The following is a 20,723-nucleotide window of genomic DNA, read 5'->3' on the forward strand; positions in this document are numbered from 1 at the left end:
ATGTCTGAGCTTGAAATTAACGAGTGTAAAAATGTAAAACATCCGTATAGAAATAAAATCACAAATAATGTTATTTCTTAACATACATCATTTTAGATAATGTGAGGTGTGACAGACCGACCTCATACTGAAGATTTTCTCACTTGTTTATACTTGCCTTTTTGTTTTAGTTTTTTTTTTTTTTTTTTTTTCAGTTTTCCAAGTCAAGATCCATTTACTTCAGATATTAATTCTTGTTTTTTATATTTTTTGTGCTTATGCTTTTAAAATTTAAACTAATTCAAAAAACAAATAAACTTTTTTTTTTTTCAGAAAACAAGAACTAATATTTTGTTATTATTATGTTTTTTTTTTTTAAGAAAGTTAAGATATTTATAGAGGAAAATAAAACCAAAAATTTGTAAAAAAAAAAAAAAACATATATATATGTGTTTTTTTTTTTTCAAAGCCCCAAAGTAAGAGGTTGGCCTTTATCGCCTCACATTCCCTAAAATTATGAACGTTAAGAAATAACATTATTTTTCCCTTTCTAGAAAGAGTAGATGATCATTCCAATGTATTAATTTCTCCTTTTCATTATTTATTGGTAATTATATATTCCATGAATGAATGTCAATTAATGTTTTAACTAACATGTATGAACAGTATTTACTCATCTTTGTTCATGAAAATACAGTTAGTTCACGTTAATCCACAGTGCATTAACTAATAGTAAACAAGCACAACTTTTGATTTTAATAATGCATTAGTAATTATTGAAATTAACATTAAGATGAATACATGCTGTAGAAGCATTGCTCAATATTAGTTCATGTTAACTAATGAGTCTTAGTGTAAAGTGCTACATATTAATCCACCAAAGGAGACACTGAAGTGAACTTTCTTTGTGGATTGTACCCTTTATCCTTCCCCCTTGATCTGTGTGGACACTTCAGCGCTTGCTGAGGAATCTCACAGAGTCTGATCGTAACTCACAGTTCGGTGTGAAAGAGCTGAGCACACATGAAGCACCGCAGCATTAGTGGAGAGTAACCCGAGCTGATTTTTGTACAGGTTTGTAAGGATCCCAGATCACAAAGCAACACTATCAGACATTAACTGAGCAGACTTGTGCTTTCTTGATAGCTGTTGCATAACACATCAACATAATCATAAATCAAATACCAATAAGGAAATCCCATCTAATGCCTTTAATTTTATTGCATTGTGAGATTTCAATGTAAAGGCATAAAGGCCTGTTGAACACACGCATCACTGCAGTTTGTGTATGATTCATGTTTTTAATATGAATCATTCTCATAACATTTTCTGTATTTATCTATGGAAGAAAACCACAGCAGTGTGAGGCCTGACCACAGCCTTTACACAATCCCTTTACAATCACACTGATTTATCTCTGTGATTGTTTCCTCTTTCGTATATTTCTGTCGTTATGAAGATGAATATTTCTAGCCAGAACCACCCTCGGATTTACTGTTTTAGCTCTATTCGCTTCAATCAGACCATAACTCTCACAGATATCTGTCATCTTACCCTTGAGCGGCCCGGACTCCCGTGTATCCCTCGCACACTCGGTGGTCAGCACTACTGAGATCACAGGCGTGTTTTCAGCTACATGTTCGCTGATGGTTTCACGGGAAAGCTTTTCTGTGTATCCAGCTTGAGAACTGCGGTTCTACTCAATGCACTGCTGCGCTATCTAACCTGCTGTAGGAGGCGGGGCTGTCTAGAGCATACTCGTTTACCTATTGGTTAGCCAAAAGTGATCTCTCTGCTCATTGGTCAGTGCACACGTCCATCAATTGTATACGCTGGGCTCGTCCCGAGAGTAGCTACATCTTACACGGGGCAAACACGTCCATCTATGTTATGTTATGTTATGTTATGTTATGTTATGTTATGTTATGTTATGTTATGTTATGTTATGTTATATTATATTATATTATATTATATTATATTATATTATATTATATTATATTATATTATATTATATTGAGGGCCTTTTTTTACCATCACTGAATATTGCAGATCACCACTGGAGTGTATAGCTTTCTAGAAAAAAAAAAAAAAAAAAAATTGTATTACATTTTTTTTCTTTTACATTTTCTACAGTTTTCTACATTACAAATCAAAGCAAATTTGTCACACTGATCATGTTTTCGTGTTTTTAAGCAAAAGAAGTAGCCTATCTTGCTTAGTCTTTAACATTCACTTTTTTTTTTTTTTTGACTTAACTCTGTTTTTTTATGCTCATACTATAATTTGTAATCAAAAACCTTTGTATTAAATTATAAAAATACAAACACTGATCTCAAACCTGTGCTGGACCGAGCTGTATACCACATCATAAGATGAAAGGATGCATTGTCTGTATAACACCTAATCTTCTGAATTTAATATCATCTTGATATGCCCATATTCAGAGTCCCTCACGCATGGCTGACAGAGCCATTAATTGGGAGCACAACACACTGCAGGATGCGATCTGTTTCCTGTCCTGACAGATGGACTTTACTGTACGTGTCCTGGACCACTCCTGCCTCCTCCTGTCCCTAATCCAGAGCCTCATGAACACGGTCTGCACATCCTGGCGCTCACAGTATCCCTCACTACACAGAACTCTTGATTCAGACATGTCAGTTTCAGGCATATGAATTCATGAAGAACTGTGTGAACATGCAATGATGATATTACTTTGAGGAGGAATGGAGTATTAAAAGTGACTGCATAGCAATGTGTAAATGTTCATTGTAAATTCCTATATATCAAATTTTATGAGGGATTAGTAAAGAACATCCACAGTCGATCCACACACGTGTGTTTAGAGCTGTTTTGGACTGTTGACGCTTGTAAACAGTGCTTGATCCGTGCAGATTTCTCTCCTGATTCAGATGAAATGATTTGGCACTGGAGGAAGCAATATTATTGATAGTGGACTCGTATTTTAGCCAGAAGCAACAGTTTGAAGTTAAAATGCTTGTGGATTATTGTGATGTTTATACCAGCTGTTTGGACTCTCATTCTGACGGCACCCATTCACTGCAGAGCATCCACTGGTGAGCAAGTGATGCAATGTTACATTTCTTCAAAACTCATCTCTTGGATGGTCTGAGGGTGAGTATTTTCAGCAAATTATAATTTTTGGGTGAACTATTCCTTTAACTGTTATAGTTAGAATTTCTTCTCTCTCTCTCTCTCTCTCTCTCTCTCTCTCTCTCTCACTCTTATTTTATAAATGAATAGAAGACGGTCATGTTGTTCTAAACCCATATACTGTTATTTTTGTTTTTGTGGAACTTAACATTTTTTAAAGAATATTCATAAAGCAAAGGCAGTCCATAAATGAACTAAAATACACCATAAGTAGTTCATATGACTGTGCCATATATTACAGTTCGTATACAGATATGCAATAGCTTTGAATACAGTGCACAAATTGTACTATTTGTTATGTATCTTTTTTGTTCCACTTTGGAGCTTGATAAACAGTAAAGAAAAGAGCTGCATTAATTTTAATTCTTCAAATCCCATTTTTGCATTCCACAGAAAAAAAAAAAACATGCAGGTATGAAACAATGTGAGGCTGAGTAAGCAGTGACATCATTCTTGATTGAACAATTCCTTTAAGAAAACCCCCTCCGAAGTGCCACCTTGTGGAGCACTGGGGAAATTTCATGCTCTGCTATTTAAAAGATTTATAACAAAAATATCTCCAGGCCCTGCCAACAAACCAAGCAGCGAATCATCATGACCACAGCTTTCATATGCCTGAGGGAAGCGATTACTTTAATCTTAAATCTAACCTTTGTGGCAGGGTATAAACAAAAGAGAATCGAATTAAACACCACTGAAAATGAAGCTGGTAAACAGCAGAGTGGCTGGGGTTATTTAGAGTGGGACTAATTTCAGAAGATCCTACCACAGACCATCAACATGAGGACCTGTACATGTGTGTGTGTGTGTGTATATATATATATATATATATATATTGTACATGTATAGACTTCATATGCAAGAGCAAGAGATGGGGAATGAAAACACAGAGCATGTGCACAACCCAATGCAAAAATGATGACGGTTATGATGATACATAATCATGAGAGTGAGTCGAATAAGTTCACAGAAAACTGTCAGGACTGAAATGGAAGACACTTCCTCTGTGCCTATAATACTTCATTTGACATTGCATAATCTTATCAAAGGAGGTTTTCTTTCAAGTCTGATGAGATGAAGATTTGAAGAAAATCATTACAAATTAATTTATAACATTTTTACAACAGGGTTTTTGTTCTCTTTAGATATATAGCTGACGGAAATATGGGTTGATTAGAGCAGTTGTTCTTAACTGGTGGGTCATGACCTGAAGAATAGGTAGGAAATGGGCAGAAAACAACAACAACAACAACAACAAAACAATGATAAATGCTAAATAAAATGCATATAATTGTGCATACTGAGATGCCAAAATAAGTACGGAATATTAAAAGGGTCTCACTTCCAATCAAACACAATATTTTAGTGCAAATTCATCAGTCATTTGATTGAAGGTAGAACATTTTAAAGTGAAATGTTGGCTTAAAAATGTTTATATATGTATTATATAAATTATTTTTAGTGTATCTATCTATCTATCTATCTATCTATCTATAAACTAAAAAACATTTAGTAATATATAATATTTTAAAGACATTTTAGTTTACTTTGCCCATTAAACAAATTTGGGCTGGATCAGTAAAATCTGGGCGAAGCAGATGTGAAGCTGGATTAGCATTCAGTTTTAAAAACAAAAACAGGCCACTTATTAAATTAAACAATATCTTTGTACAAATTTAGCTGTCATTTGTTTGAAGCTAAATAACACAACACTGTGAAATATTGGCTTAATATAATAAACAATCTTATTATTAATTATTCATATATATATATATATATATATATATATATATATATATATGTATATACATATGTGTGTGTGTGTGTGTGTGTGTGTGTGTGTGTGAACAATTAATAATTGTTAATTAATTAAATAATTTAAAACTATATAATATTTTAATACATTTAATAAATTCTTATTAATAATTGGATCCGTAAAATCTCGAAAAACAAGCCAAGAACCTGAACATTAAACAAAAAAGTGTGACAAATGCAATGATTAGTGTGTGAAATTGCAATACTGCATTCTGATTGATCTGTAAGAGCATCTGATCACACTGTTTATGGATTTAGGCTACTGCTTCTTTCTCTTACTTCAGTGACAGAAGAAAAAACAATCAATGCTATCAGAGGGGAGCACTATGGATCACTGTTTTTATTTTCCCACATCAACAGTTAGCAAAGACATTACACCAATGGCACTCTTTTCACGATTTGAAATAAATGCCGAAGATCCAGATATTCAATGATTGCACATTTGTAAGAGAAGGGGGCTGAGAAACACTGCACACACACACACATATACATGCCCCCTCATGCGCTCAAGTACACACACTTACAGTGGGACTAACACACTACACACGCTCTCATTTGATCGGCGAGTCCAGAATCTCTTGGTAATCTTGTCGGATGGCCCGGCCCACTCTGTAAAGCTTGAGACCCGTGAGGACGAACACGCTGACCATGATGACCAGCGCTCCGAAGACGTCGTACACGGACGGGATCATCCGCAGCACGATGAGCTGAAGAAGCATGGCCACCACGATCTCCAGATGCTGCACGGTGCTGACCAGAGCCGGGTGGAACTTGTTGAGGGCGTAGTAGACGCCCAGAAACGCCACGGTGGAGCAAATGCAGATCCCCATGAGATATCCCCACGTCTCGCCATCCAACGGAATGATGGGCTCTTGCATGATGAACATAGTGGACGCCCCCCACACGGTTCCCGTCCAGCCGAACGTGAAGAGCGCTGTCCACATGCTGACACGCTCTTTGATGGCCCGGTACACGATCATGGACAGAGCAGCTGTCAGACCCGCCATGACAGTCATCGTGTAGCCGAAGGCTTCTTTCCAGAATCCCAGAGGGGACTCCTCCTCGTCGGCGATGTTGGGGATCATGACGAGACACAGGCCGAAGAGGCTACCTACGACTGTCACAACGTCTGTGTAACCGAGGCGTTCATCTAGGAGCAAGAAGGCCAGAACAGCACTGAAAACCGTGGTGGTCGCCCGCCACATGATGGTGCCGTTGCTGGGCGGAACGATCGCAAAGGATGTGTATGCACACGTGATGGAGATGACGTTACAAACCCCGTAGAAGAACAAACGCAGTCGATAGCCCTTCGGCCCAAAGGGAGCCTCTTTGTAGTAGAGGACCACCAGTATGGACAACACTTGGATCACCGAGCGGATGAAGATGAGCTCTAATGATGGCACTTTGGAACGGTCGGCTGCTAGGCGTGTAATGAGGGCCACGCAACCATGCGCGATGGCTGCCCCAAAAAGGGCACCCCAGGTGACCCGCGATGCCAGGACCGAGGCCTCGCCGAAGCTCGCCAGCTGACTGCCCACTCCTTTATCTCTCTGATCAGCTTTGGGATGAGAATCCATAGTGCCGAATAAAGTCCTGCCGTGGCCGCTCTCTGACACCAGTCTCTTGCTCGGGTTGTTGTCCATGAATGAGCCGAAGTCCTCAAAAGACGGCGCGTCATCGTATCCCTCATCACCCGGCTGGGGGAAATGTGTGGTGTACTTTACTGTGACAGTGTTGGGGTGGATTTTAACCCTCTTTTTGGAGCCGTACTGCTGACCTGTTGGGGACGGATCCATTTTCTTCAGCTACAGAGCAGCTGTGAAACAACAAACATCGTAGGATTAACTGATGGTATAAACACAAATATACGAAATACGTTGAATTTGGAGCAAGACTATAAAATGAACATTATATAATAAAAGGTTTTCGGGCAGTATTCTGAAAACTAAAGACATTTTCCTGATTGCATTCACAGCACCAATAGGAACTCTGAAGTGACGTAAGCCGGCCGACAGCGGCATCATTTAAGCGTGACATTCAATAATGCCAACAACTGGAGGATGGAGTGCCTGGACTTCAGTGTCTGTCCAACTATCACTGTTTTTGATCTTCATGTAGTTAGTTTTTGTTTATGTGGCTTTACAAAAATGTTTTGTATGGCATAAGCTTGACCAAACAGCGTATACTTACGTCGCTGGAAGTTCCTATTGTGCTGTGTTATTAAATTATTTGTTGTAGTAGTTTTTTGGTGGGTTCAAAATGTGTTCCTATAACTAAAATCGTTCCCAGTTCCTGCAGTGCAGACATGCCAACTTCCAGCAATAGTTATAGGAGCTATGAAAACCTTCCTCTGCGAAAAACCCTATTATTTATTCATTTTCGTGTCATCCCAAACTCAGATGCTGACAGTACAACACAAGAACTGCAAACATGCAAGCATGCAAGAATTGTTCACAAGCTTTATAACATGCATTTACAAAATAGGATGAATTTTCATTTCATGCTGACTTTTTTATTTGAGTTGAAAAAAAAACACAATTCCAAGCCATTTGATATTAGAATAGACTAAAATAAATAACTGAACCACTATGAATTACTAGTCAGAGAGAACAACTTGAGAACTGGATCAGTTCAGTAGATTGAGTTCAATTTATGAGGCCAGAATCAGCTGGTTCATAGAAAAGAACTGGCTTGATTCTCGTGATCTGTTGTTAAAAAAGACTGACTGAGCTCTACTAAGTGACTCAATGATCTGTTCACAGCAGTTCAGAGGTTTATAGATCACTGGAAGGCAGCACTGTCAGTGAATAACAACTTAAATGACATATGAACTTTTATGGGTTTTTCAAAGCTTGACAAACATGGTCACTGCAACTGAATCTGCATAAAGATTCCTTAAAATTGCTCATTTTGTGTTTGATGGTGGAATAATAACTGCATATGGGTTTGGAACGACATGAGTGAGTACATAATGTCAGAATCTTTATTTTTGGGCAAACTAAACACGTTAAGGTTGACACGTTGTCATGGAGGTGAGTCTTCCTTTAACAGTGAATATAAAAGCATATTTTTGCCACTTCAAGCTTGCACTGTGGTTTCACAGAAATGCAGAAGAAAATCTTACATAATTCATAACTCGCTGCTTCAGTGGTCTCCTTTCTCGCTGCTCTCCCTGTCGGTCTCTCTCTACTGCCGCCCCATGTGTAAAGCAATTTCTATATTTAAGTGCTGTAGCGCCTGCTCAGATAAGCAGAATTTGATTCCGTGTGATGGGAAGAAATTATATAATGGGGAAGGAAACTAGATAGGGTTGAAACGGGTTGATTTTGGATTATCAAACTACAATCCCAATTTTAGCATTACTAAATCATGTTAAAACCTGCTTTTGTATGTAAAGCAAAACAAGATGTATCGTTATGGATCTATTTCTTTGCGTACAAGTCAAAATACTGTATAATGGACTAAAAAACGAATTTTCTTCTGAGTGCATCACACTAACAAAAATATGGTCACTTTTTTTCCCACCCTATTGAATTTTTTTTACACCCTATTGAAAGAAAATCCCCACCAGGGGGCAACAATATCAACAATATCCTCCTGATGAAAGCCCACCTATTATGCTCTAACATCATAACTCGTAAAAACGTCATATTATATCAAAAAGCTGTTCTGAATCATATTGGCATAATGCACTCATGGTGCACCGGGAGGCTGGAGACATGAAAGATCTTTCTGAAGAAAGGAGGATTTATGGGAGGTTTGCAAGGGGCACAGCCTTTGAACCAAAAATGAACCTGAGATGTCTCTGGTTTCTGTAATAAATGTCCTACAAAATGCTAGATACTATCAATTCATGATCATTAAAAACAACAGTAAATAAAGCAGAGAGGACATTTGGAGTAGAAAATAGAAATTTGGAAAATGAATAGAAAATGTTTTACTGGCCATATATTTCACTCGCAAACGATCTATCATGCATATTATTATTATTATGATTATTATTATTATTATTTTGTATTTATTTGCATGCACTTTCGTGCAAATACACTAACTCCAAATTCTGCACGCAGTTTAAAATACTTTACTCTCCAAAATGTGATTATTCATATGAATTTCTTCATTCAAACACTGTTGCGCAAAAGCGCACATGCAGCAATCAGAACGCGTCAGGTTTATTTGTAACCTTCTGCAAACATCGCCAGCGCAAATGCGTCTCCATATTGCGCATCAAACGAGTCAAATTAAGCGATTTTCACTCACCACGCTTCTTTCAGCGAAAGGATCCTGCTGTCTTTAAAGCTCTTGAGAATGAAACATATATGTTTAATGCACTGGCGTCAAGATACGGAGAACTGCGCTCGCCATGTCTCCATCCTCTCCTCATGGACGCGCTGGACGTCTCCAAGGTGCGCGACGCTCCACACGCCTCCTGATGCTCGTGTTTCTGCTGGGGTGATGCTCCCCGAGACAAACCCCCTTGTTTCCTATCTGATGACAGAGCGAGGGTGGGGTAGACCATGTGAATCCTGCTTCAGCCTAACATCATCATCATCTTCAGCGTCAGAAGCAGCACATGCATGCTGTGATGATCTTATTTCTTGGCGGAAATGGGCACCACACTGCCTTTCAGTCTCTTATTTTATATTCAACTGTTTAACGTTAGAATTAATTTAATGAAGCCTTCCTAACACCTATGACATCTTGCACATCTTGTCTACATTTGATTTGTAATTAGCCTGCACATGGGGCATTACCAGAACAGCGAAACAGCTTTTCACACTATGTTCACCTTGGTCGTCTTTTTAAATGTTAAGCAACATTTCACAATAACAGATTTTGAACACGTTATGGTGCCCTGCTCCAGTCAAAGGTATAAAATGAGAAATGATGTAGCAGTGGAATTGTTTCGCTTCGGAGCAGGGAGATAATAATAATGCTTGTTTCATTATTTTTTATTGATGTACTTAATGTAGTAGAAGTTTTTTGTTTTATGGGTCCTACTTATTAAATACAGCATTCTTAAAAACACTCCCACATAAACTGTCAAGTTGTTGAATTTCTCTCTTAATTGTATGTAGTTGTTAGGCCTACATTAAACTGTTGAATTACAGTGTAAAACACTCCTCAAATGATTATTTTGTAAATTGTTGAATTTTTGTGTAAATTGTTCGTAAAACCATTCTTACATAAACTGTTGAATGTCTGAGTAAACCGTTTGTAAAACTATTCCTATATACAGTAAAATATTTATAAAACCAATTTTAAATAAAAAGGTTCAAATGTATGCATTTTTTGTGTAAATCATAAGAAATATTTTTATTTTGTAAATCATGAACCCATTCTTATGTGAATAAATTACTGTGTAAATTTATATTCTTATGCAAATTGTTGAATTTCTGTTTAAATTGTAGAATTATTCTTCTGTGAATTGTTTCTGTGTAAATCATAAAACCATTTTTACATGAATTACTGAATTTCTGTGCAAATCTTAACTAACTCTTGAATTAGTTGTTCAACTTTTTTATACAATATTTGCACAATCTGCAATATTATGCTAAATGTTGAATGTAAGTTGTTTGTAAAACCCTCTGCTTAGTCCTTTGGTCAGTCTGATATATCAGTTCTTGATTTTCTTGCCACATTGTTTCAGATAAGTGTAATGTTTCCACTGTGGTCAGTCCCTCCAGATGCGTCGTGGAGCAAAGAGGCGCACTGCTGGGTTCATAGTCTAAGGTCTTTCTGTAATGTTTCCACTGGTGGCTCAACCCATGTTACAATAAGCAACAATTCTTGAGCCCAATGGCACACTACTGAGTTTGTTAACAGTGGCTTGTTACATTATTGCTGGCCTAATTGCTCTTCAAAGCCCACTAATGTTCATAAAAAAAGAGCAACAAGATATAAAAGCTTAAAAGCCAGTGTGTTCACATCTGAAGTAACACTTGCACATGAGTAGAACTGGAATTGTACATTTCTGGAAGGAGTGGAAGAGTGGTTGCCAAAGTGTTTTATTTGGTTTTTAACCCATTGCTGTACAGGATGTTCTGGCTGGTTGCTCATTGGCCCAAGTTAAGAGTTTCTATGATAAGGCTCAGGTCCCTGTTGGTTTTTTGGGCTGTGAAGGTTTTCTACTAAAAATGGAAAATATTTTTTGTGTTTTGTTCATTTATACGAAAACAGTGTTTTGGGGGCCTGAAATTTAAAACGTTTGAAAATGGGTTTCAAAGTGCAAGTGTTTTTTTTTTTTTTTAAACTATACTGTTATCGGTATCATTATTGTTACTGTTCACTACAAAAATGCATAGAGTTTCTTTACAAAGTGACATTGCCATCTACTGGCCAGGCATGAAGGGATAAATTTATAGAGACAAAAACCTTGTCATGAAACTTTTCAAAAACATAAAGAAAAACTTTTTTTAGACACTGTAAGCATGTCTTGGACAGGGGGGGGGGGGGGTGGGGGTGGGGGGGGGGGGGGGGGGGGGGGGGGGGTCTGGGGGACGGGGGGGGGGGGGGGGGGGGGGGTCCTTTTTTAATAAACGTAAAGTAATAGAATAGTGAAAAAAATTCTAGGGTCTAATTCTAGTTGGTAAGAAATTTAAATTACTCATATATTTTTATTTGTATGGGTAATCCTATGTCAAAACCGTAAAACATTTCTTGTCACATTCATTTAGGAACTACATCAGTAACATAAATGACACCATATTTTAAATTCAAAATGGACTTATTTGAGAAAAAAGTTGAGTAGCTTGCATCACTGGATATTGAAGTCTTTTAACATTTCTAGAGTAAAACAGTTGTCAAATATTTGATGTTTTGCTACTTCCATCTTACCTCACTCTCAACGTTAAAACTGACGCTTCGTGCTGGATTTTAAGATCTGCTTCTGTAATCAGTAAACCCCGTCTACTTTGATTTAATTGGCCAAATCAACCATTCTGACACTGATGAGTGTTGTTAGACAGTCCAGGCTTAATATGGACCTTTGAAACTGTTTTGTCATCCTGCAGTCATGTCATGTAAATCTTTTGAGTTTTTTTGTAATGTTGCAGTCATGTCATGTAAATGTGTAGACAAGTTTAATAACTGTTTAGATCGTTCACCCTTAATGAGCAGTATATAGTGATGCTTACCGTCTCTTTGATGGACCCCCACCGTCTCTTTGGGACACACACTTTCACTTTTTACTGGGTGTGTTTGCGGAACAAACTTAAGTATTGATTTTTTTTTTAACTTTCAGTGATGGGTTTGTAAAGATTGTATTCTGGCTCTTCGTAGATGCCAGGTTTCAATTATTGTGGACTTAAAATTGTCTGAGCCTGTACTGTGAGTACAAATTCATTTCTGGCTCTTCGTAGATGCCAGGTTTCAATTATTGTGTCTTTAATTGTTGTGTTTGAATTGTTTGTGTAGTTATTTTTGTTTTTTTTTTGATATTTAATGTAATTGTTATGTTAGTTTTTAAATTCTTATTTTTGTTTGTTGATGACATGTTTTAGTTATTGTTGGCTTATATTTTTATTTGTGATTTTTTATTATTTTTTGATTGATTATTACTGTGATTGTTGTTATTTTGTGTTATCATGTAACTTATAGAGAGAATGTAAGATGAAGAAAGAAGAACTCCTTTCAGCATGACCAAAATCACACTATTAAAGTAGTTTGTATGGCTTGTGCACTACTGTATATCAAAGTCTTCTGAAGTCAAACTTTGTGAGGAACAGAACAAAATCTAAGTTGACATTTTTAAGTATAATACTCTGAAACCCTTGAAAAACATTAGTCCATTTTGAATATGTATAATAATATGCTCTAAAAGAATATACTTGAGTGCAGTTGAATGTAATGTTTTCACTTACGTTGAATGCAATTAAATAAAAATACTTTACATTTACATTAAATACAGTTAGATGAACTTTAGGGTACTTTTGACCCATTTAAATATGACTTAAGTACATTTCTATGAGTAATTTCATAATTCTGTTGTCTTTCAAATATACTGCTGAATGTATTGACTAGCATTTATAATAAAATGAAATTTTACTTAATGTCCATTCAAATTTGTAGCTTAATACACTTAAAATAACTTAAAATAACTTAAAATTTAAAATAATAATAATAATAACACACTAAAGTTAAAATTATAATCAAGTGCTTTATATGTACTTTAGTAGATTAATCAAAACATCAAAATAAGTGTGCTTCTTTAAAGCATGACAAAATTATCTTAAAACAGTTCTTTAAAATGTAGTGAAACTTTGATTTTACATTATTACACAGTTGTCTTTTTTAGTAACATTATCTGCAAATAGTTTTTTAAAAATATATATATATTTTAAGCATATAGTACACTACAAGTGCAGTCAACAGTGAAACTGAAACACTGAAAAAAACATGGTGTAGGATTTACTTTGAAATAATTTTCACATAGAAATTGTTAAATATCACAAATAATTACACACCAAAGTAAACAAAATTTTGTAGTAGAAAGATAAAATTAGTATTTTCTTTTAAAACATACTCCAATTAATCTTTGTTTTATTTTTAACTTTGAAAAATCTTTTAAAAAACAACAACAACAACAACAACAACAACAAAAAACATAAGGGTTAGCAAATAATGAATTTTAAAATCACAGGAGACAGTGGCGACTTTCACCTCAGTTCATAAAACCATGCGATTACCTTATAAACTTTATCTGCAAACGTTTGAATTGACATATTTGTTTCTTTTCACAAGCTGAAATATTAGTTAAAATCAATTTCTGTGATAAATGATAGATAGTTAATAGAGTGTTACCTGTATTATCCTAAAATTTGACTTTAACAATGACTGATGACTGTTTAGCCTGAAGAAGTGTGTATATTTAAAAAAAAAAAAAAAAACCAAAAGAAAACAAATGGTTTTAGGAAGGGAAATGGCCTCAACCTCTTCAGAAATTTATGTAAGGGACAAAGTGTGTCTCTACAGTGTGTGTGCGTGCATGCTACAATCAGCAATGAATGAACAGAAATGTTTATAAACCATTCAACAGCTCAGATTGGCAGGCACCTGACCAGGCTATGAAATGTCAGCTAAGCCAATATTTTATAATGAAGCCATTTCTAAAGGTGATTCCAGCCTGACTGAACATGAATTGTCCTGTAATAATGACACTGCAGTTTTAAATGAGATGGAATGGCTAGTTGGTGTTCTGATCAGTGAAACATGTCCTGGGATAAGACAGAGGATGACATGTTCAGCCAATCAAAAACTGCAAGTGCCTGCCACACTAATGCAGCCATGCAAGATCAAAGACCTGCTCTTTGTGGACACTGCGCTGTGAGACGGGTGAGAGATGTGGATTACTCAGATCCCTGATTACTGTCATGCGCTTTCATTTTTTCACTGGATTTTCAGAGGTTAGAAAAGCCAAAAATAGCAGAACAGCATTCTGAAGAAAACATGAGCTGTTCTGCCACAATATTACAATGTTGTAGATGGTTGCTGAGGCGTTGCTACATGGTTGCTAAGGTGTTCTGAGTGGTTTTTAGAGTGTTGTGATGTGATTGCTGGGTTTTATTGGTGTTTGCTCAGTGGTTCAGGTCAACAGATACCCTCACATCATGCTCTAGGAGTGCGTTTACGCAACAACAATGAAAAGTTTTTCATTTGCGTTTTTGAAAAGTTTTGCATTGACAACGTCAAAACAATCCCTGTTTATACAGATCTGAAAAATGCTGTATTATTGATGCCAGGCCAGTAGTTGGCAATGTCACTACAGACCTGAGCAGCACATATGCATTCCTAGACTGAACACATAACGTCACAGTTTTCACAAATTAGCATTTTTGTAGTTTACACAGAGACAATAATGGTATCATTTTCAAAAACGTGCAATTTGAAACCCGTTTTTAAACGTCTGCATTTTCAGGCTCCCAAAACACTATTGTTGTGTAAATGAACGGCCTAAATGCATAAAATGTTTTCTATTTTTAGTTGTAAACTGTGTTGTGTAAACGCCATCTAGATATGTCCCGAGTGCCTTCATATAAGTGTGGGCAAATTCCAGTAATTGCAATCGTAATTTCTTTCTCCACGCAGATTTCGCTCTTGTTCAGGTTGGTCATGTGAATTCACTTTGCTGCTTGGTTTGAAAGTGACTTGTGAGCTGTGCTTCATTCAAATATCAATAAAATCCTGTGGTGAAAATGTTCAATTTTTTTTTTTTTTTTTGTGGTGAAAATAAATCAATGGCATTGAAACTTGAACTGAATTATGTACCCATATGAAATCAAATATAATATAATATAATGTAATGTAATGTAATGTAATGTAATATAATATAATATAATATAATATAATATAATATAATATAATATAATATAATATAATATAATATCTTTAATTGAATATACTACATTTCAAAATATAAATTTTAAATTTTAGGAAAGGAGTTTCTTATACTCAACAAGGCTGTATTTATTAAATCAAAAAATCTTTTTTAAAAACTTAAAATAACTGTTTTCTATTTGAATATATTTTAAAATCTAATTTATTGTGATGCAATATTTTTCAATAGATTTCATTTAAGTTAATAACAATACTGCTTCGGAGATGTTATATTTTGCATAATGCATTAGAAATTGTAGCTCAATATACAATGGGGTCATCTTTACTGAAACAAATAAGATAAGAACCTTTCACGCCCAAAAAAAAATAAAATAAAAAATACTAGTATACTATATACTTTTAAATACTAGCCTCTGGACTAAAAGCCCAAACATTTTGATTTCATGTGGTATTTAAAGAGTATGATTAGTTACATAGCATGTGCAATATGTAGATATAAATATTGCAAGCCAGATTTCATTAAGAATAGATTAGAAAAATAACACTGTCTATGTTTCTTGATTCTTGTCCACGGTGTGCATTTGAAATCCCAGTTTAGATTTACAGGCTCAGAGTCGAGCAGACAAACACAGCAGTGATCCAGAGAATAAACACTGTTGTAACTGTATTACCGTACGATTTCAGATGAGTCCCGGATGCCCACGGTGAACTAATGAGCCGATCTCGCCTCACAATCGCTGTGTGATATTATCATGAGCATCTCCAGAGAAACAATAATGAACTGCACATATACAGAGTGTCACACTATCAGCGGGCAACAATTTCATCTGCACTGGCCTTTCAAGACACATTCATCGGTCTCTTCATGACTCAAACGTAATTGAAGAAACACAAATATCACCCAAACAAATGATGAATGCTGAAGGGTTTCGCTCTGAGATGCTCTGAATGGTGAAGATTGGATTTTACTCTATTTATAAATGGGTAACAGAGAGGTTTTATATGATCATGTTCTTCAGCTTTTCTAGCAAATAATTCTTTTTCAATACATTTATTCCTCTGAAATATTTTAATATTTTAAAATCCATTTTATAGATATTATTGATGAATTAACCTTCTATTTTATTACAAAGCGTTTTCTTTATAAATGTGACAATTATATAACATTATTTATTATTATTCTTAATTTTTTTAGTATCAGAACATTTAAATATGTAAAATGCATTGAATGAATGAATGAATAATTTTTTTATTGTCAGAACATTTAAAAAAAATTTGAAAATGCTTTTAATTTAATTAACTATCTTTATTATTGTTATAATGATTAGTGCTATTATTATTTAATCATGTGAAAATGCATTTAATTCAATTATTATTATTATTATTATTATTATTATTAGAACATTTAAATGTAAAAATGCATGGAATTATTAGAGATATATTTTTTTTAAATGAGTTGTTAGAGATATAAATTTATAAAATGTATATTGATTGAGATTTATGATTATGATTTTTTTAGAATTGTGCATTTATATATAAGACGGAACTGTAAGATATAAAATTGCAATTTTATAATTTTTTTTTTTTTTTTTTTAATTCTGTGGTGGAAACAGAACAGAACAAATTATACTGTGAGCCTTTCAATTTGACAAAATATCCTGATGTAACCCAGCCTCTAAAAGTGACTTATACTGTAATCTTTATAGGATTATAACCATTTTTGTGCACTTCAAGAATAAAATTATATGGAATATCCAGATAAATTAAGAAATGACTGACAGAGTCATTATCAAAACAATAGTTAGTTGTTTGCTTATATTCTCCTTGTGCCCTCTGAAGATTGCTATAGCCTTATATTGTATTGACTAGTCTGTAAATCAGATGGACAGAGCTGGACGGCTGTAAATCATATTTAAACTTTTAGATTCAATCTCTATTAACTTCTATTTAGACTCCATGGGTAAAGAAACGATGATACAGGAGACGTACTCAAGTGTGCATTTAGTTGCCTGTAGGCCTATAGATGGTTTTGCATTGCATGCTGACTTTAAAGGCAAAGTGTGTAATTTCTGTTGCCTCACTGTTTTTTTTTTTTTTTTTTATGGCAACATTTCTCTTGGGTTAATCTTCGTAAGCCTTAATCTATTTCAGTTCTGTGTTCCATTTCTGCTGGAAATATCTTCTATTCATGACCTTTTCAGGCGTGTCTGATAAAACCAGATTTACATTTAAAGCCTTCATGTTGTCTGAGAAAAGGGGACATTGCAATGAACAGTTTGGACTAAAGGATGTGAGTGTGCAGGTGTGCAGCCATCCTCTCCTCTGTGTTAATGCAGTATCAGCCCAGCATCTGTCTCCATTATGGCATCAGACCACTCTGTACAACTAATGCCAACCCTGTGCCGCCCAGCCAAACATCTCAGAGGAGACGTCTTCTTTATCTCAAGCATATTTATTTCATGTGTACTCCACGTACTTGCTTGCTTGAGTGTCTGGGGATATAGGGAAAGACACAGAGTATTTTAAAGGAATATTCTGAGCTATGTTACTTTAGTATAATTGAGATACCATTTGTTTTATTTTTTATCTTTTTTTTTTTTTTTTACATTTGATTTTTTTTATGTATTTTTGAATTTTCTGTCTGCATTTTAATTTTAGTTAAAGTTTAAGTTATTTTGTTATCTTTATTCATTTATTTATTTTAATTTTTTTTATTCTTTTTATTTCGGTTTAAGTTATTTTAGTACAAAATGTTAAACTAAACGAAAATTAGGAATGTTTTATATAAAAATGTTTTATAAAATATTATAAGTATTATTTTATTTTAAGTAACATTTTGTGTTTTGTTTTTTATTTTTTTTTATTTATAGTTAATTTTTATAAATAGTACATTGAGTTAAACTAAATGAAAATTAGAAATGTTGTTTGTTGGTTTTAGTTTTAGTTAAAGGTGCTGTATGTAAGATTTTGACTCTAATAAAGCATAAAAATACCATAATATGTTTGCAGATATTTAAGAAACATGCTAAGTTAACGTTCTTGTTTATCTGAAAAACAATGCTACAGTCAGTTATTCTCCCTTAAAAAATGTGAGTTCCAGGCAGAATGTCAGTATTTGTTTTGGTTTGTGAAACCCGCCCACTGCCAGTTTACCCAATTGTATTCTGCTCCCCCGGGTTGCCAGTTGGCGGAAAACACAGCAAATTTAATTTCATTCATCGTCAAGTGCGTTCATTCCTGTTGGTGTCATCAATCTGGCAACCTGCGTGTGCGTCAAGTCTGAGGACGAGGGGCCGGGTGAAAAAACCCCTCTCCAATATTTTTAATTCTGGACTGCAATACCTACTTTAACCACTCGGTGTCAATCCTACATACAGCACCTTTAAAGGGGTCATATGATGCGATTTCAAATTTTCCTTTCTCTTTGGAGTGTTACAAGCTCTTGGTGAATAAAGAAGATCTGTGAAGTTGCAAAGACTAAAGTCTCAAATCCAAAGAGATCCTCTTTATAAAAGTTAACACTCGTCCACGCCCCTCTGAAACAGCTCGTTCGTTCTAACACGCCCCCACATCTCTACGTCAGTATGTGGGAAGATTTGCATAACGCTGCCCAGATGTTCACACAGAGAAAGAAGGCGTACCTTTTATTCCCGTTGTAGTATTGTTGTTGCCGCCGCCATGTCGTATAGATGCCGTGTGTTTCACTGTGAAAGCGAAACTACTTTGTTTGGCCTTTTAAAGAGGACAATATCTGCCCTGTCATGTCTGGAGTTGATCCGTGCTGGTCGCTGAGGAAATACATCAACTTTGCACTGTGGATCGCCAAATCAGCTTTCACCGTGAACAAAGCGGTGTCCAGCCTTGGGTCGTCACATGTGATTGCCGCAAGACCAAGCTACGCTCCTTCGTAGAATCCGCCTGCCGCAACGTTCTCAAGCCGCCTGCCACGGCTCACTCTAGACCTCCGGCCTCTGCTCACTCAAGCCGGCCGTGGTATGTGACACTGTTTCGTTGAGAACGCAAAACTACTCTACACGACTAGAAATCATGTTTATATCACGTGTATAATGGGTTTTATGTTTTTGTCCAGTCGCTCCAGCCGGACAAGGCATCAATCACAATATGTTAAGAGGCGTAACATTTCTGTCACACGCTTGAGGCATTCGGCCAATCACAACACGCTGGATAGCTGGCCAGTCACAGCACACCTCGCTTTTCAGAGAGATGAGCCTTGTGAAAAACGAAGGGTTTCTGATTGTTGGGATTTGCCGGCTGCGTCGTTCTCAAGGTGTGTGGATATTTTTTTTTAAGATTTTTTTTAACCTTAAACCGCATAAACACATTTCATTACACCAAATACACAAAACAATGTTCTTCTTAGCAGCATCATATGACCCCTTTAACTATAATAACCCTGATTCTGAGGTCAAAATAAGTGAAGCTCTACCTGTTAATTACCACAAAAAAATTATTTTGATTCATCCCACAATGCATTATGCAAATTAAAATCACATTTACTAGCAATGCACAACTATTTAAATTTATGAAGCATGGCATTAAAGTATGCTTTTCAGAACACATCCTTATTATTTTACGTATTGTATACTGCACAGTATTCAGTAAGTAGTCCACCAGTATATTATTGTGAACATAGCTATCCCCAGGACCGAGTTTGGTGACCCCTGACCTAAAAGAACCGGTTCACAGAAATGAATCAGTCTTGCCATCACTAGCAATTTGCAAAATATCTCCTTTTGTTTTCCACAGAAGAAAGTAAGTCAGGTTTGTAACAACATTATTGAATAAACTATTTCTGCTTGACTTATCCCTAATGTAGTCAAACCCAACCACTGAATAAAACCAGTTAATTTTTGGTGGTATCACATGAAGCCCATTTTTAGGTGAACATTTTTTCACAATGCGTATCACCTGATTATGAATTATAAATTAAACAAATGCTTTGAGTTTATAGCTGCAGTGACCATGAGACTAAGGCTGGCTGCTTTTTGTTTTGCTCACTTTCTGTCCTTCATATTTTTTTCTAGCCATCTGACAGTCTTTTTAATCTTAGACATCAGTGAATGAGTCACAAAGGGGTGAGAGGGATTTCATATTCATTCTGATTTAGCAGCATGATTCTAGTTAATAAGCTCTATAATCTCTACTTTTCAGTGTGGTTGGTTTAATTGGAAAGACCGACTGGTGTGTTTTCATCAAATGTTATTGTCAGTCACAGCTGACAGTATGGAAAATGTGCTGGGTCTAAATTTATCATGATCAAAACCACACATCGTTCAGCATCATAATATGACCCCCACAGTTGGCATCATGGAAGAGAGACAGACTGCATAATGACAGAGTCAGAGAGAGGCTGTTGATGAGGAGAAGACAATGGCTCATCATTTGCATTCCATCAAATT

General features: G+C 35.6%; 2 protein-coding genes across 3 annotated transcripts in view; both read right to left on the reverse strand.

Annotated features, from left to right (window-relative positions):
- LOC109049057 (cytoplasmic protein NCK1-like) overlaps nt 1–1,704 on the reverse strand; it is a 42,061-nt gene extending 40,357 nt beyond the window's left edge. Inside the window, exon 1 of one of the 2 annotated variants that reach the window (XM_042714061.1) lies at nt 1,534–1,704. The gene's annotated coding sequence lies outside the window, so the exon portion shown is untranslated. The remainder of the gene's footprint in view (nt 1–1,533) is intronic. The other variant, XM_042714063.1, reaches the window with a different exon arrangement.
- A 3,589-nt stretch (nt 1,705–5,293) lies between these two features.
- LOC109049054 (solute carrier family 35 member G2-like) lies at nt 5,294–9,578 on the reverse strand. The gene is made up of 2 exons (XM_019066715.2): nt 9,229–9,578; nt 5,294–6,784 (listed from the first exon to the last, which is right to left on the reverse strand). The coding sequence occupies exon 2, from the start codon at nt 6,762–6,764 to the stop codon at nt 5,520–5,522; it is 1,245 nt and encodes a 414-aa protein (XP_018922260.1). The 5' UTR covers nt 6,765–6,784; nt 9,229–9,578; the 3' UTR covers nt 5,294–5,519.
- Between the last annotated feature and the right edge of the window lie 11,145 nt (nt 9,579–20,723).

Source organism: Cyprinus carpio, chromosome A24, assembly GCF_018340385.1.
Source record: "Cyprinus carpio isolate SPL01 chromosome A24, ASM1834038v1, whole genome shotgun sequence".
Lineage (NCBI taxonomy): Eukaryota > Metazoa > Chordata > Actinopteri > Cypriniformes > Cyprinidae > Cyprinus > Cyprinus carpio.